The sequence below is a fragment of the Lytechinus variegatus genome, chromosome 3 (assembly GCF_018143015.1).
Source record: "Lytechinus variegatus isolate NC3 chromosome 3, Lvar_3.0, whole genome shotgun sequence".
Lineage (NCBI taxonomy): Eukaryota > Metazoa > Echinodermata > Echinoidea > Temnopleuroida > Toxopneustidae > Lytechinus > Lytechinus variegatus.
The window spans coordinates 25,257,272-25,274,771 of NC_054742.1; the positions used below are offsets into that span (position 1 = coordinate 25,257,272).

General features: G+C 33.1%; 1 protein-coding gene across 2 annotated transcripts in view; it reads left to right on the forward strand.

Annotated features, from left to right (window-relative positions):
- Nucleotides 1-13,644, forward strand: part of LOC121410596 (macrophage mannose receptor 1-like) — a 31,793-nt gene extending 18,149 nt beyond the window's left edge. For both annotated transcript variants that reach the window (XM_041602786.1, XM_041602785.1), the window contains exons 23-42: nucleotides 311-426; nucleotides 1,253-1,401; nucleotides 1,987-2,201; nucleotides 2,621-2,778; nucleotides 3,084-3,130; nucleotides 3,575-3,745; nucleotides 4,150-4,194; nucleotides 4,678-4,862; nucleotides 5,303-5,370; nucleotides 5,981-6,075; nucleotides 6,305-6,568; nucleotides 7,147-7,298; nucleotides 7,757-7,856; nucleotides 8,275-8,522; nucleotides 8,789-8,957; nucleotides 9,743-9,994; nucleotides 10,436-10,609; nucleotides 11,119-11,190; nucleotides 11,548-11,601; nucleotides 12,946-13,644. In XM_041602786.1, coding sequence (XP_041458720.1) covers nucleotides 311-426; nucleotides 1,253-1,401; nucleotides 1,987-2,201; nucleotides 2,621-2,778; nucleotides 3,084-3,130; nucleotides 3,575-3,745; nucleotides 4,150-4,194; nucleotides 4,678-4,862; nucleotides 5,303-5,370; nucleotides 5,981-6,075; nucleotides 6,305-6,568; nucleotides 7,147-7,298; nucleotides 7,757-7,856; nucleotides 8,275-8,522; nucleotides 8,789-8,957; nucleotides 9,743-9,994; nucleotides 10,436-10,609; nucleotides 11,119-11,190; nucleotides 11,548-11,601; nucleotides 12,946-13,151 — 2,940 coding nt within the window. In that variant the 3' untranslated portion in view covers nucleotides 13,152-13,644. The remainder of the gene's footprint in view (nucleotides 1-310; nucleotides 427-1,252; nucleotides 1,402-1,986; nucleotides 2,202-2,620; nucleotides 2,779-3,083; nucleotides 3,131-3,574; nucleotides 3,746-4,149; nucleotides 4,195-4,677; nucleotides 4,863-5,302; nucleotides 5,371-5,980; nucleotides 6,076-6,304; nucleotides 6,569-7,146; nucleotides 7,299-7,756; nucleotides 7,857-8,274; nucleotides 8,523-8,788; nucleotides 8,958-9,742; nucleotides 9,995-10,435; nucleotides 10,610-11,118; nucleotides 11,191-11,547; nucleotides 11,602-12,945) is intronic.
- Nucleotides 13,645-17,500: the final 3,856 nt, after the last annotated feature.

The window sequence follows — 17,500 nt, forward strand, 5'->3', positions numbered from 1 at the left end:
TTCCGCTTTTGATCCCTCTTATATTTATTAAATCATGCAAGCTGTTCATTAAATACCTTGGCAAAACATTCAGTCCATTGGACTTAGTACATGTATAGCTTACACTGAATATTGAAATACAATCTTTTTGTTCCAAAGGTTCATTAATTTTCTCTCTTCTTTCAAGGTTAATTCAAATACATCAATGCATTTTACCAAAATTGATAATGGGGAAAATCATGAAAGGTCCCAAGTCCGTAAAAGATGAATAGTTTTAAAATATAATAATGATGCTGATACTGATAGTCGTGTCCATTTTGATCATACGTAGGGAGAGGTAGCTTATGGAGGATCTTGTTACATGGCAGTGACTACACCTATGTCATGGACTGATGCACAAAATGATTGCTCCAACAAGGGAGGAAACTTAGTATCTATTGCTGACAGGTAAAAACAAATCACATAGTTTGAAATGAATCCATTGTAGATTATGCACTGTATAATATTAGATACTGAGGGTAATTATTTTATCCAGGGGAAATATAATGATATATCTTTTATTACATGAAAAGCTTGGTAACAAGAAGTACTATGTGTTACAAAGAGCAATATTCACTTGCATTTCCTCTTTTGCTAGCCACTTCCTGAGCACCAAGCATGCGCGGAACAATACTGTTCAACTTGGTATAAGGTCTGACTCGAGTTAGGAGTTTCACTCACCTGCGCATGCTTTAGGCAGTGTAATATTCATCTTGCTGACCCCAGTCTCTGCCGCCAGAAAGAATTTGTAAGAACCCTTTTGTTATTAATGTTATAGTTGCTTTGCTTCAATTAACTGCTGTTTGCTAAGCCGAATTTCTTTACTTTAAAAGCCAATCACTGCTCTTTGCTTAGTATCCAATGTCCTATCCGTTTTATTCTCTCCTTCTGTTCATTTATGCGATTTTATTCTGATGAGAGCATGTCTTAAATCTTCAGTATGTTCATTTTCAAGGCTGTATTACATTTTTGCGGTGCAAAAAAGTTAGTTATTTCCTCTATATTTTGTGCAAATATCTATGAAAAAGGGGTAATAGAAGTTTCATCTTCTAGTAATTGCTTTTGAAATTTGAGGTTAAATAGACAGGTACCTGTCAAAACGTTGGTTTGACATCAAAATTTTATTTTGATTGTTGATATTACCTAATTGAGCTGAGCTCTTTAAAATTAATTACAAAATTTATCGCAGACATTTGATGCATTTTAACAAATATTTGTGTTCTTTTGCTAATAGGTTTGAACAGTCTGTGGTATCCAGTCTTCTTGGTCTTCAAGATGGTACCCTATTCTGGATTGGATTAAATGATTTAGGGAACTATGGAGAGTATGCATGGAGTGACATGACTGCAATCACATTCACCCACTGGGATGTAGGTCAGCCAGGTAAGGAGATGTTTCATTAACTCATTAATCATCAAAACCTATTGTTTTTGGCTCCTGAAAATCTAAACTAATGCTATATGACTTCCTAAGAGAATTGTATTATGTTTGCTGAAATTGGACCGAGTGCTCAGATTTACACAGAGTTATGAGATTGGAAATTAAAGTTGCTCATACATCACTAATTTGTGTGCACTATATATCACATCAAAGGTTGTATGGTCAAATCATTTTCAAGTTTTGGAAAATGAATACCTCTTTATATCTGTACTTGAAAGTGCTTGTTCTTTAATATGAATGAATTGCTATAGTTTTGTACTAAATACCATTAATAGAAATAGTTTGATAAGAAATTTTGGACTTATTTTTCTGCTTTTCATTTTTGAAATTAAAAATTAATTTCTTGAATTGTCACTGAATGGTTTTAATCCACCAAGCCTTCACAAATCCTGCAAGAAATTAGTTATGATTATGAAGGCAAGATTACTCTAAAATGTAGGTTATCAAGACAGTCTCCACCCTGAGAAAAGTTGGATGAACCGATCGGCACTATTCATCTAAAAACAATGTTTATATGTGTCATTATAGATGATTCTAATGGATATTGCGTGGCATCATCGTCCGGCAGTGCCGCTGGTCTATGGAGAAACATCCAGTGTGATACTGAATCTAAATACATATGTGAGAGGGTTAGGACCGGTTACACACCCCGTCCAACTGTTCCAGCTCCTGGACCCCCAACACTCCCCAATGATGATGGTTGTTATTATGGATGGGTTGGCTATGGTGGCTGGTGCTTCAAGGTCAGAGTCTTAATATATTATACCAATACCAATCTTAGGGATTTTGCACCATCTAATGCACACAGCAGTCTAAATAACCTAGTGTTCATCACAATTTCCTTTTAATGCAAAGTGTGTAATTGCATTTGATTTAAGCACATTCATTTGTGATAATTTTTTACCAGTGGCATAAGCAAATATGAGAATGCAAAGTCAAAATGATGTACCTGGTGCAGAAACTAAAAATGAAATAGTATTTGTGAATTGTACATTCACATATTCTCAAGGGTAATTTAAAAAATTATCATCTTTTAGAAAATACTTGTTTACCAGATGTAAAGTAAAAGAAATTAATTTCTAGAATTGTCAATTTTTGCATCATGGGTTGATAGTAGTATCATTGAAGTATCTTTTAACTTATGGATTATTCCCCACCTTAGATTGAAACCGGTGAAGACCCTAACCTGGAAACTGATGCTGATAAGATCAAGCGTAGCTGGGGTACTGCTCGTGATGCTTGTGTATCTGATGGTGCTGAACTTGCTAGTTTCCATGACCCTGATGAAGAGGCTTATATCAAGTCAAAAATCCCAATGCCGTAAGAATTTTTTATATGTTTGCTTTTATCAAGTCAAAAATCCATATGCCATAAGAACTGATATGTTTCTCTTAGAAACACATGCCATTTTTCGTCCCAGTGTCATATTAGATGTAAGAGCTATTGAAACATGAATTTACAACAGATCTTACTCTAATGGCCATTATTCTGAACTCCAGTCATGGGAAGCAACATTACATTTTTTTACCTTCTTTGTTTCTTGTGTTTACTCTGCTCTTTCTTAATACTTTGATCATGAAGAAAACTATTTAATAAACTTTCTTTTATTATTATTTTTTATTTAGTGATGATGGTTACTGGATTGGTCTCCATGATAGATCTGTAGAAACTGGTAAGTCATATTATTCATTCTTATTTTTGGCCTGGTCAATGCATGTTGTCAAATATTTAACATCAGGGGATAGAAAATTAAATATGATATCTGAATTCAATTATAATTACATGATTCAACAGAATAAAAAAAAAATTCAAGTTTTTTTTATTTCGACCATGGAGAGTTGGCCAAATATTTGAACTCCTTGATGAGGAGTATCAGGTTGATATATTTTGTTTCATTACCTGCAAAGTTTGTACATATCTATTTGAATTGAAATATGTATTGCATATTATATTTTATCATGAGTATGAAATCATAATTCTTCTAAATTAAACTTGATTTTACTTCCAAGCCAAAGGAGATATTTCGTTTTGGTATATACTTTGTCCATGATCCATGCCATTTTTCATACTAGAACATTTAAGTGAGATATTAATGATAATGTTATTAATTGACTAGGATTTGAGTGGAGTGATAGGACACCTGTAGATTATACCAATTGGTGGGAAGGAGAACCAAACAATGCTGGTAACCTAGGAGAAGATTGTGTTGAAATGTTCGGTAACCACCGTGGCTGGAATGACAAGGAGTGCAGCAGTTTAAGGAACTGGATCTGCAAGCTTGCTAAAGGTATGTTTATATCCATCTTATACAAACATCCCTGAAGATGCTCAAGTAAATCCTTTTAAAAAGAGCTTCCTGTGAGAAGCTTTAAAGTTAACTCTGAAATCACCCGATTAAAATTTGCTTCCCGATGTATTGGTCTAAATCATGATTTATGAGATGTATAGATAAGGAACGATATAATAACAAAGTTATTTGATTTATTTGTTCATTTAATCATTATATTAATCATTTTATGTTAATTATGAATAATTCTGTAGTCAAAGCCATTGAATTTTCTGTTGCATGTAGTTGGAATAGTCTGCAGTTTACATAAAGTTTTGAAATGAAACATATCGTTGATTGAAATGGAAATATATTTATTCAAGTTTCAAATATTACCTATTTCATATTTTTTTCTGTCATTACAGGAGTTAAGCCTAAATCAACCCTCCCACCATCAACAGTTACACCATGTAAGTATATACAGCCCACCTTGTCATAACATCTTCCACTTTCTTACCTACTGTTCTTTAGAATTACTTATTCTTAAATATATCTGCAATTACTTTTTAACTAGATATTTAGATAACATCTATTGCTATTATGTATAAGCATCACTTTCACTGAAACTGTTTGTTGTTCATAGATTATACAGTTTTAAATATCATTGAGAGGGATATGGATGTCAAAGTCTCAAAACCATTCTCTCTTTAGTGCAGATAAAATGAAATTAATAGCTGGAATTATCCTATTTTACAGGATTTTTTTATATCTCTATGTATGAGCAATCATGTCGCTGAGAATCTGACATTTCTTTTTTCAGGCAATTATCTGTTGTTTAATAATAAGTTATCCATTGTAGTTGTAGGATATTAGTACTCATCTTGTAACAATTGCTAATGAGTATAGTGACAAGCACAATACCAAACCATGTTCACTTTCCTTGGTTTCCGTAGGGCCCCAGTGTCCCACAGACCCTGATTGGGTCTTGTTCCAGAACTATTGTTACTTCTTCAGTGGTGGTCTGACTAGCTCTGATAAGAGGTTAGGTTGGAATGATGCTAACTCATACTGTATGCAACGTGGTGGATACCTGGTCTCGCTACATTCTACCAATGAGAACAACTTCCTGCAATCAATGGTATTTAATCTTTGATAATGAATAACACTGGCTCTTAGTCACAATAGCTACAAAGCAAAGAACTATGAATCTTGTTGGTAAATGTGCTTTTGGGTGATCCAACATTTGGTTTCTCTGAATTTCACCCTAATAGAAATGCTGAATAGGTTTTGCTAGAAGGCATATTCGCTTGTCCCATGACTTTGTTTCTTTAAACATAAAATCCACTCATTGTATGTGAAATTTACGGTACTCTTGATTGCTAAAACAAGACTATTTCAGCAGTCTTATCTGCAGTTCTGTAATTTTCAATTAATATCAACATTTTTAAAACATTGGCTGTGTCTTAATCATGTTCCACTGCTATTAAAAATTATTGCTGTTATAAACTTATCATAAGATAGAAAAAAAAGTGACAAAAGAGTGACCATTGTTTTCTGTGATGGTTACTCTTCCTGTAGCTCACAAGATACACAGACAGTAATGACTGGATAGGTCTGAGGACATATAGCGGTTCTGGATTTTATGAGTGAGTATCTTCAGTTACAGAATAATGATAAGACTCTGGCCAAAGCCTTGACCAATAACATTTGCAATAAGAGATGTATCTCTTTTTTTTTAACCCTTTGTAGTATGCAACATTTTCATAGGTATAGCTTCATTTGTGTTCTTGCTATGTTAATGAAATTTGAGTGAATATAAATGATATATATTTATCAAGTTTGTCCCCCCTGGATCAGCTTTGTATTAATTGATAAGTAAATATTTATTTTCTGGTACACTAACTGCTCAATCTTTTACAGTTAAGCTCATAATTTAAGATCAAATGTCCTTTGAAGTCGATACTTACTGCATTTTATGAATTTTGCTTAGCCTCTAGTAGACCAGATGTCCACATACCATGAACTATCAATTATTGACACAGTAAAAAAAAACATATTAGCTCAGATATTAAGGCTTACCTGGAAGAATTGAACATTGCCTTCCCTTTGCATTTGAAGTTCTAAACGTGAATCTACGCGAAATCTTGGGTAATTATGAAGTCAGAGTACCTGTGCATTTTACAATATAAGGAATCCTTAGTTTGGTTTTGTATCCTTCTGTCATTGCTGTCATTTATACACCTTGCTTTTTTTTAGATGGTCTGATGGATCTCCTCTTGACTTCCAATCCTGGAATGCTAATGAACCTAATGATGCTAATGGTGAAGAAGAATGTGCAGAGTTCTACCAAGGTAAATCTAACCTCACTATTGTCACCGAATTGTCATGATGATCACCAATTTAATTCACATTATTAAAATTTTAGACAGGCTTTTCATCACAACCTATGTAAATAATTTGATGTTTCCTATCTATCGCACTAAGAGACAGATGATTATTGTTTATGAATTATCAGCAATTTTTAATGATCATTGATTTTATGGATGAAATTTCACTGTTATATTGATATTTGTCTCTCAGATGGATCTTGGAATGACTTGAACTGTGGTGACAAGCTTAGCTTTGTCTGCAAGAAGGCTGTATCATCTGTGCAACCTGTCACTAATGCTCCTACACCCGTCCCTCAAGGAAACTGCCCAGTGGGGACCATGCGATTTGACAACATGTGCTACCGCATGATTGGTGCAAACTCGGCTGACCGAAATACCTGGTACAATGCAAGGGACATCTGCAGGAATACATATAATGGAGATCTGGCAACAATACACAGCCAGGCTTTGCAGTGTGAGTGCCGATCTATTCTCTACTAAATAAAAGGGAAAACTAAAATCTACCTGTTTGGCACAATTCATGTACATGTACCATTTACTCCCCTTATGGGTTAAGTTTTTATTTTATTTTTTTATTGATAAAGATAACTCAGGGCTAAATTTGCTCTATTAATCTTTACCCTTTAAAACCAAGGAGGAAATAGATACAGAACTTAGAATATCAAATCCAAAGAACTATAACTAAGTCTTATCACTTGTTATCATCCAGTATTTTGTTTATGATATATTATTCTATGGAAGTTGTGATTTTGGTATATGGTAGAATTGGCAATTTACTATCTGTAACATGATTATTCAACTTCTTTGAAACAGCTGGAGCAATGATACGGCAAACAAATTTAACTTTGACAAGCCTTATCATAACTGCAAAATGCTGTGATATCATGTACAACTGTAAGAAGGAAATTGGAAGCAGCTTTATTTATCCCTATCATGTTATTTGATATATACTTTTATTTGACGATAGCTTGCTGAAGAATGTCATCTTATTGTTGGTATCTATATGAACTCTTGTACTCTCATTATGAACAGCATTCTTCATCACTCAAATGAAAGGAATTGATTACCAGATGTACATTGGATTGAGTGACTCTCTTAACAATGGTCAATTTAGATGGACTGATGGCACTTCTGTAGATTTTACTAACTGGAATGCTGATGAACCTAATGATCATAATGGTGATGTAAGTATAAACACTTTCCAAAGTTTGTAACCTGAATTTCATAAATTCCCTTTTTAAATCACTTTTTTTTCTCTCACCTTCCCTTTTCCTCTCCCTTATTCCCTTTTGACTCCCCACAATATTCTTGACTTTTTCCCCAAATGGGATTTAGATATTATATATATCAACACTTGTTAATTTTTTCATTATACATATTTATAAATGTCACAAGTGTCATACTTCAAGGGCCGTTTTTAGCATAAGATTTGAATCTGATGCAAGCCCTCATACTTACTCATCTTTAATTGTAAATCAAGTCACCTGATGACTTTATTTGGTTGCATTAAAAAACAAGTATCGTACAACAGCTGCTTCAACTTGTGTGGTACATTTTGTATTGTAAAATCTATAAAGATAGGAGGAAGATAGACTTGACACATATAAAGATTTCATTGTTTTTTTGTTTTTGTCATTTTCAGGAAGACTGTGTTGAGATGATAGAGCCTCCTGAGCGTGCTGGAAAATGGAATGATCAGACCTGTAATGATTACAATGCTTTTATCTGCCAGTCTCCATTGGGTAAGTTCTTATATATTGTGTTTTATTAACTTATTTGAAGTTCAAGGCAATCATAATAATTTTTCCCTTCTGTTAGCACCAACTATGTATATTTTTACTGTTTTTTTTTAAATGAAATTGAGAAGATTTATTTTCAAGAAGTAGTGTTAGATAGTCACATATATTATTTATGATCGTATTGCGTGCAATCACATGCAGATACACAGAAAAAAAATATTTTAAAGATAAAACCAGAAACTTTCCATCTCACTGTATTTGGTTGCAATATCTTGCTTGTTAAAAATCATTCTAATAGACAGCATATCATCAACTAACCAGAAGAAGTACTGCAATACTTAAAACATAGCATTGAGAACCTTGAAAAAACTTGTGATTGTTTATAAATACAAAATGTTATAATCTCCTCTCATGTTTTCAGATCTCAATGCACCAGAACCACCCCCACAGACAAGCGATTGCCGTAGTGGATTTTCACAGTACGGAGACAGCTGCTTCAAGGTTGTTCCGAGGACAATGTCTTATTCTGATGCCATCCAGGCCTGTCGCAATGAGGGAGCAGACACCACACTTGCAAGCATCGTAGACACATATGAGAATGCCTATGTAGAAACCTTGCTGCATTATAATGGAGATGTCATGCTATGGTTAGGTCTTCTCGATGATAAGGTTCGTTCAAACACACTTATTCTTTTTAATATTAATACTAGTTCTTCTGCATTGATATTTACCTGAAATTGATTTTATTCACAAATGCTCAGTTGGTTGGATGAATAGAAGAATCTGGAAAAGTTAGCAATTATTTTCAGTGAGTGAGCTAGAGTCAGAAGATATACATTACATGTTATGCTGGTTTCTTTTTATAAGCGTATAATAAGTAGAGAAGGTTAGTGATTAAATTCTACTCCATGATTTTTCATGTATTTTGTTTTCAGGCAAGTGGACAATACAAGTGGGTTGACAGTCATCCTGTATGGTATACCAACTGGGGACAGGGTGAACCAAGCCGAGGTAGTGGTGAAGGATGTATAGCCGTTGGTCTTGGTGGCTGGGATGACCACTCCTGCAGTGACCAGCTAGGAGCTCTATGTAAATATAGCCGAGGTGAGCAAACTATTTTAATGGAACAGTTTATTCATTGAGAGGTGAAAAGAGCAATATCATGTAAAAAGTGCATTAATTCATTCTTTTATCATCATTGTGCTATTCCTTTTTTTAAAAACAGTGGCAAATTTGATAGCGATAAGTACGGTGACATTAAATCATTTGAAGATTGATATGATAATAGAACATCAGTTGACAGTTTTGTAATTTATTCCAATTTCCAGTAAATTGTAACGATTTTAAAATGAATTGCTGGAATTTAAACTGACTTCTTAAATTATAGTAATAATAATTATAAAGATTGATTTATTAAGCATAATAGAATAAGCTCTCTATATGCGCTTTACAGCGTAAGAAATAATTATTAACACAGTATAAAACAAAGTAATTCTAAGAATGTAAATTAGCTTTCAAATAAAAATTATGGATACAGCAATAAAATATAAAATAAAAAAGAAATGATGCTAGATTCATAATGCTGTTCGGAGGGTGATGCTCTAGTAACTCTTGTTTAATTTGTGATAGTGAAGTTACAGGCAAATAGGTAAATCCATATCCAACATAAATCCATATGTTATTTCATATACCTATATATATATATATATACATAGCAGTGATCTCTTTGCGAATCTCTCTCATATTCATTTGATACTCTTACAGCTTTGAAGATCTCAAATATTACTTAGTGCCCATGGGACAGGTGATCCCTGCCTATTACAATGTTAGAATTCAGTAGTCATCATACATGTTATCAATCTAATCTATCTCTTTTTTCCTGTTGACAGTGCCTATCCCCACCAACCATCCAGATTTACCAGGAACCTGCCCAGAATCCTGGGTCTCCTATGGCTCTGATTGTTACTTCTTCTCTTCAGCTACGGCTGAGAGGGCATCCTGGCCTTCAGCTGAGTACATCTGTAGACAAGGAGGAGGTCATCTGGCTAGTATACACTCCAAACAGGAGAATGAATGGATCAGGAATAGACTGGCCCAGGAGTTGCCTGATGCCTGGATCGGATTTGAGGCCACACCATCAAGTAAATTTCAACATTTTTCCAATCTGTTCATATCAATCAGGATATATTCTCCTTTATAGTAACTAATAATGTATCATACAATCAAGTGAAATGTGCAATTCTAGCTTTCATCTTGATTCAAATCTTAAATTTAGTGAATGACAAACAATTTTTTCTTCTGTCATTGAAAATGAAGCTGAAGAGTACATTGAGGAAAGCACTTTTGAATTATCGGCATATTCTTTTTTTTTTTTTCCAAATCAACTATGGTAGTAATTAGTGCTAGTATGAATTAAAACTATATGTACAAATATTTTTGGATCCTTAACAACAACAAAATTATTGCCTTGTGTATAAATTGAATCTTACCATGAATCAGAAAGGTCAGGATAGATAACATTTGTTATCAATTTCTATAAACCGGCTAATTGTATTAATGCTTCTTGTTGCCCATACTAATAGCTGCCTTTGCTTGGAGTGATGACACTCCTGTAGACTACACCAACTGGAATCCTGGTGAACCTAACTCAAACTTCCTTGGTGATGAGGATTGTGCTGAGATGTATCTAGAGACAGGAAAATGGAATGATTTAGATTGTCTAACTCTTCAAGGATATGTCTGTAAAACACCCAAAAGTGAGTCTCATCAGTTCTTTCACCTAGCCTGGCCAACAGTTAGATTTGTTGCTTGGAGTTCAAAACTTAAAACTGTTGATTGATCACTGACAAATATTAATATTTCTCCATTCTCGACACAATATTCCAGATTGATGCCTATAATCATTTTTTAATTACATATTGTGACTAGAACATTGGTACAATTAAGACCCAGCTTGCAACCTCAGTTGCTATTTGTATGTGCACTTAGTCTTGTTAATAGGATGTCAGTTATATTGTATCAATATGTAATTTTCTCTTCTTTAATTGTACATTAAACTATATGCTTAGCCAATAAAAAAGCAGATATCTGTATAAAAAATAAATAGTTAATAAAATTGTGAAATCATTAATGTGTGTTATTGCGTACTAAATGGATTATGGTGTTATGTCTATGATAGAAAATACGGAAAAAAATGATGTAGAAGCACAATTTGAAAAAGAGAATATCTAGCTAAGGAAATTCTTATTTTCTGTGTTTCATTTAGCTCCGCTGTCAGGCCAGCCTACTCAGGCTCCTCCCAAGACCCTAGCTCCAGGACAAACAACTAAAGCTCAAGGTAAATTCAGTGATACCCTCATTGCATTGTGACAATAAGAAAATGTTTTTCGAAAATTTACAAAGAATGTGTTTTAAGAACAACAGATTGATTAAGAATTGTATGAGTTCAAGTTTCTTTCCTTTAAGGAAATTTAATTGTGAATGTTTTTTTTTTCGTTGTTACAGTATAAGCTAGTTTTTAGAATTAATCTCTTGAGGATGATTTACTCATTAACAAATATTGTAAAGGATAGTGAATGTTTTCTTGGCATTTAAGCCATTTGTAACCCTTACCCATGAAAATGACAGATAAAAATATTCCAATCTTGAAGAATGAATGCAGAAATGCTTTAACATTGCCTTATTTGTCTAACAGGACCAGGGGAAAACACAAAAGACACTCCAACAAACAGTGCTCCAATTTCTTCTGGTAAGTGTCACTCTATCAGTCAGCCACTAATTTTTTAAATAACTGACATACATACATATGCTGCTTTTTTAGCGGAGGGGGCTAAGATTTATTTTTTTTTGGCCTTGCTTTAAAGACCAAGGTCATGTTGCATACACTTTTTTTTTTGTGATTTATAATTATGATCCTCAAGATGATTTATTTTTTGACTATCAATTGACTTTGTAAAAAATAAAAATGAAATAAATAAACAATGAAGTTCATACAGTGTATTATATATACTCAAATGAAACTAATAAAATGAAATAGAATGGAATTGGTTCATTCAGCAAATGCAGCCAGAAGGCCAAATTACAGATGCAATGAAAAATATACAATAGAATACCAGCAAAGATCTGTTAAAAATGTTTTAGTGCTGACAAAACAAAGTTCAGTCAGTATGTGTTCCACCACAGTATATATCAGCATTAGCTTTATGTCTTACATTGAGCTGCTCCAGTTAGTTCACATATTACCTGTAATATTTGTCTTGAGCTATGTATTTATGATATAACTTGGCAATTATAAGAACTTTAGTGCTTATATACAGGATTGCTATCGTTGTAAATGATACTGAAAATTCATTGTTCTGGAAGAATGAATTTGGTTAAACATGGACCTCAGATACCATAAGTTGTAAAACTCCTCTATGTGCACAAGCCAAGAAACTCCATTCAAGTCAGTTGTAGTAAAATCAATTCTTGCAATTGATTCAAGTTTGATTGCTGGTATGCATCATGCAAAAGAATTATAAACTGTTTGGGTGTAATGATTTTCTTGTAATAAAAGATTGTTTGCATTTTTTTTTGAAAATCTGTCTGCAGTAATGGTGCTTGTTGAAAAACTGTGTGAAGCTAAACTTTAATTTAATCATTTTATACAACTCAAACAAAGATTCTTGTCATTTGATTGGTCGAAAGCCTTTCAATATTTGATCCATTTTGTGCTGCATGCAAATTTTATTTTCCATTGCACAGCGACCGTGCAATTTTTATTATCTTTCCATTGCACGGTTGAGCTCTCTCCCTCATTGAGTACCACTAAGCATGTGTGTGTATGTACCTTTTGTATGTGTGTGGTGTGTGTTTGCGCGCATTGAAATAAGCGCATCAACAAGGCTGACTGTGCACACTTAGATTTATGAATGAAAGAATGAAAACAATTAACTACTTTCATACATGTAAAAATAATCATTTTATCAGAAAAAATGAGTTGCTGGACAAATGCACATATATATTTTAATTCCATCTGCTTTATATTTGGTTAAATAACACAATCTAGAAGAGTCATTGTATAATGTTATAATGTTTTTACACCCTATTTCAGGTGTTTCAACTGGAGCTATCGCTGGTATCATCATTGGTGTTGTCCTCATTGTCTGCATCACAGGAGTTCTAATGTTCTTCTTGTATTCATCCAGAAACAAGGCCCCTCTCAAAACTCCAGAAATTCCAACAAGCACAGGCTTTGAGAATGTGGTTTATAATGAAAAAGATGGTACCAAACTTTCAGCTTTTGAAACCAATGCATAATGTTTTGTTTGTAGTATTTATATAGTTTTTATGTCACTGTCATTAACAGTGATTTGTTTGGAACGTTACCTCAAGTTAGAAACCAAATCCTTGCATATATGTCTGTATTTACAAAGGTATTCTTACTTCATAAAAGAATAATATTTGGGACTATAAAAAATGACAACTTTTCCTATGCTGTCACATCCCTTATTTTCCATCAGACTTAAGCTTTAATGGTTAAGTAAACCATTCAACACAGATATTACTGCATTTTCATAACCTATAAGAATACTTATACATAAAACATTTATTTTTGAAACACTAGTTAATTTAGTTAATTTACTTTTATTCTACCATCAAGTTCCAGTAGTTATATATTCAAGAAAGTTGTAATTCAATGCAAGTCAATTTTAGATCCCAAATCAATTTAAAAGTCTTGCAATTGATTTCTGGGGTGATCACCTGTATGCATTCTGCAAATGTATCAGGGATTTGTAATACCACTTTGTCTCCAAAAGATAGCACTTTCATACCATGCAATTAAATGGAACTAGATCAAATATTCATCTTTGAAAGCTGATAAGATCTGGAAGTGATTCCTACACTTAACTCTAAAAAGACTGGGGGGGGCCTTTTAGGCCCCCCCTGTACATAAATCGCGATAACTTTTTTGCGCATGAAGCGTTCGCGCCGCCATTTCATGACTTTTTTCTCTTGAGTTTTGCGCAACTTTTGATACCAAATTTGTATACCCCCATGCCGTGGTTGCGGAGTTACGTAACATTTTCGTATCACATGTCACGTAAGAAATTGAAATTTGTATTCGTTTGTGTGTAAAGTGTATGGTATTTGAATGAATGTTATACACATTGTTTTCTAACTACATTTTTATTTGTTTCTTTCTATATTATGTCACTTGTGAATTCAAGTAGCAGTTCTAGGATATGAAAATAATGAAAAACATTGCATAAAAAAATAAAGAAATACATAAGAAATGCAAAATAAAGAAATACATAAGAAATTAAAATCAAAGAAAAACATAAGAAAAGTAGTGCAAAATACCAGAATCGCTTGCACAACTATATTCTTGGGTGCAGGAAACACTGAATAGACAAGTAATGTCACACTTTAGTTGATTATGCTATAATTGATATTGAATAAGTTATATATTACACAAACCCAAAATATATTTAGAATACTCAAGAATTTGCAAACAGGAATTTATGGACCGCAATAGGTACCAAAATATGAAAAATTCAATTTTTTGATAAAAATTTGCATATTCGCATAATTAATTATGAATATAATTTGCATAAATTATGTGATATCTCCTATGCTTTGTTTTCACCAGCTAGTGTACATGTAACACATCACTTGTGTATCTTCCAAGATTGCTTTGTCTCATTGCAAGAGAGTGTAATGCAATAAAACATGCCAATTATTGTATTTCTCTACATAACGCATGCGGAGTACTTATTTGCATATTTAGTAATTACTAATTTGCATAAGCATATCTAATAATTCAAGCATGAAACAACACAATTCCATGATAAACAACCTCTTCTTACAGCTGAAACCCTTGAAACAGGAATTTATGGACCGCAATAGGTACCAAAGTATGAAAAATTCAATTTTTTGATAAAAATTTGCATATTCGCATAATTAATTATGCATATATTAAAAAATACATTGAATATCAGTATTTTGACTATGTTTTCTTTTAGAGGACATGACAAAGGATGTGTGTGCCAAATTTGGTTGCGATCGGACGACCAACGGCCGAGATCTTAGGGGGGGCCCAAAAGGCCCCCCCCCCCCAGTTTTTCTAGCCTCCAAAATAGCCCAGTCTTTTTAGGGTTAAATGGCATTCATTCCTAATTTGACAAACAATATTATGTCATTATCCTATTGGATTGATGGGATGCATATGTACATCATAACTAGCATGTGTTGATCATGTAGGATACGAGACAAGAAAATGCAATGTTGAAAGTATTGTTTCTAAAATGTGTATAAGTATATTATTTTATTCAACATTGTAGACATTAATATAAATCTTGGCAAATATCATGAATACACGAAAAAAATGTAATTGTTAAATGACTGTTAATGTGCAATATTTCATGTGTACAGTCATAATTTGAACTAGGTTTTGATGTAAGAATAATCATATGAACTATTACCAAGGTTTTATAGTCACCTTTCCCGCGGAAAGGCTGTTATCGACCTCTTCTCAATTTTTTTCATTGCAGTAATAGAAAAAGTACATCAAAAGCTTATTTGCATTCGCATTAGCATGCTTTCTCTGATGGGAACAGGATTGCTTATTTTTGTTCCCGGAAGAAAGGCTTATGATAAGAAAAGTTTGGAATAAAATCACAGATAATCAATGTACAAAAAAAACTTGCTCTGTCAGAAAGTTTGAGAGTAAGGACTAAAAAATAATACATTAACTGGTAAAAGCTTATAGTAAAATCAAAGCTTGATCCACGTTTTCTTGAAAATGTACATTTTTTGCATGTGCATGTAAAGGTCTCTCTGCGGGAAGGTGATGAGATCATCAACCATATTTGGACTGAATAGACTAAATGGGTTAGAACTATTGAATTTAGTTGAATGCCTATCATATTTATATTCTAGAGTTATTGAATACTTTTATGGAATGATACCTTTGGTGTAACAGTATTATCATTTATCTGATCAAATTTTTAGAAAAAATATGTTTCTCAAATTAAATGAAATTAAAAGAAGTTGTGGGAGTTTTTGGATAAGAAGATGCAACATTGGATTAATGTTTTCATATTCTTTTGCTCTATTGATTTACTTTCTGTTTGTTTTTTATTCTTAGATATATATTTTTGTCAATGTTTTTCTATGTTGGATTTCAATAATTTTTTTTCTTAAGGAAACTTTCTTTGTAAATATGAGCAGAATGTTAACATCAATCTAATGGATTTGTTCAGACTATTGATGACAGTTGATCCTTGACCTTGTTATTGATTTTCCCATAATAGTAGTCTTGCAGATGAATAATTTGAAATGACAAATCATAGAGAAGATCTGCAGCAGTGATGTAGTTATTATGGAGCTCTATGTAGGAATGGGAACAAAAATGTCCATTGGTTAAAGGATGTCAATTTTTGAAATCTGAAATCAATTTTTAATATCACAAGTGTTATATTGAAGTCATTTTTTTTCAATAAAATGTTTTATGTTTTAAAATAAAGTGAAGTTTCACCTGATCTTTTGTTAAAGTCTATTAAACAATGGAGGGTTGCACATTACTAATCAAATTTTCAATGGCTCCAATAAGAGGTAGAATACAGATGCAGTTTCATGATTTTTTTCAGGGTTACCCCAGCAGCAAGTTGATTTTATCATGGACCTATTACAAATGAATTTTTCTAATAGGGGGAAAGTCATGATGGTGAAATATTATGAAAATTAACTGATGTTGGTTTTGATTCATCCAGGATGTAAGTCAAATAACTATAGAAAAAAATCTTTTCATCTTGACTTACTTTTATTAAACAGGGAATAGTTTTACGTCAGATTCGGGACGCTTCTTCCGCTCGATTTGGTGGGAAATCATTTTTTGCCAAGAGCTGAAGAAGCATCCTGGATCGGACACGAAACCGTTCTCTGTTTCATAAAAGTAAGTCGAGATGAATAGATTTTTTTCTCTAGTAATTATCAAAATCAGATATAAAACAAGAATGTTATGAAATTTTAAAGGTTCACTTACACACACAAAACGGATGTGTGACAAGCATGATATACAATCATGCTACACAATCACTATTTTTTTATTATATGAAATCTAAAATTTTTCATATTTTGTAGACTTGACAGAAATGAAGCTCTTCATTCAATCACACTAGGTTCCATCATTGGAATAACTTGTTCAGGGAGGAATCAAATCTTAATATGATGAGGAAAATGGTAATAGAGATTTCATATTAACAAAGACAATGAGATTGGTGACATCATGCGATCAGGAGTGCAGCACATCGTGGATCAGTTTCTTGCTGAAGGAAATTACACCATGGCTGGGATTCGAACCCACGACCCTCTGTTTCAAAGTCCGAAGACTAATCCACTTGGCCACAACGCTCCACATCGTTATGGTGGTGTCATGTATTGATGACCCATTATATAACCCTTAACCCCACCACATTGTTTTCAACTTTGAAACAAGAAGTACCTTTTTAGAGGGAAAAATACAAATTTCAGCCAAAAAATTAAAAAAGGGTGTGAAATGTAAAAGTGCTTTTACCCACACATGTCTCTAAATACAATAAAGAAATAAGAACAATATTGTTAGTCCAGGTATGGATTCTAATTCTTGTCATAGTCTGTTACATGAT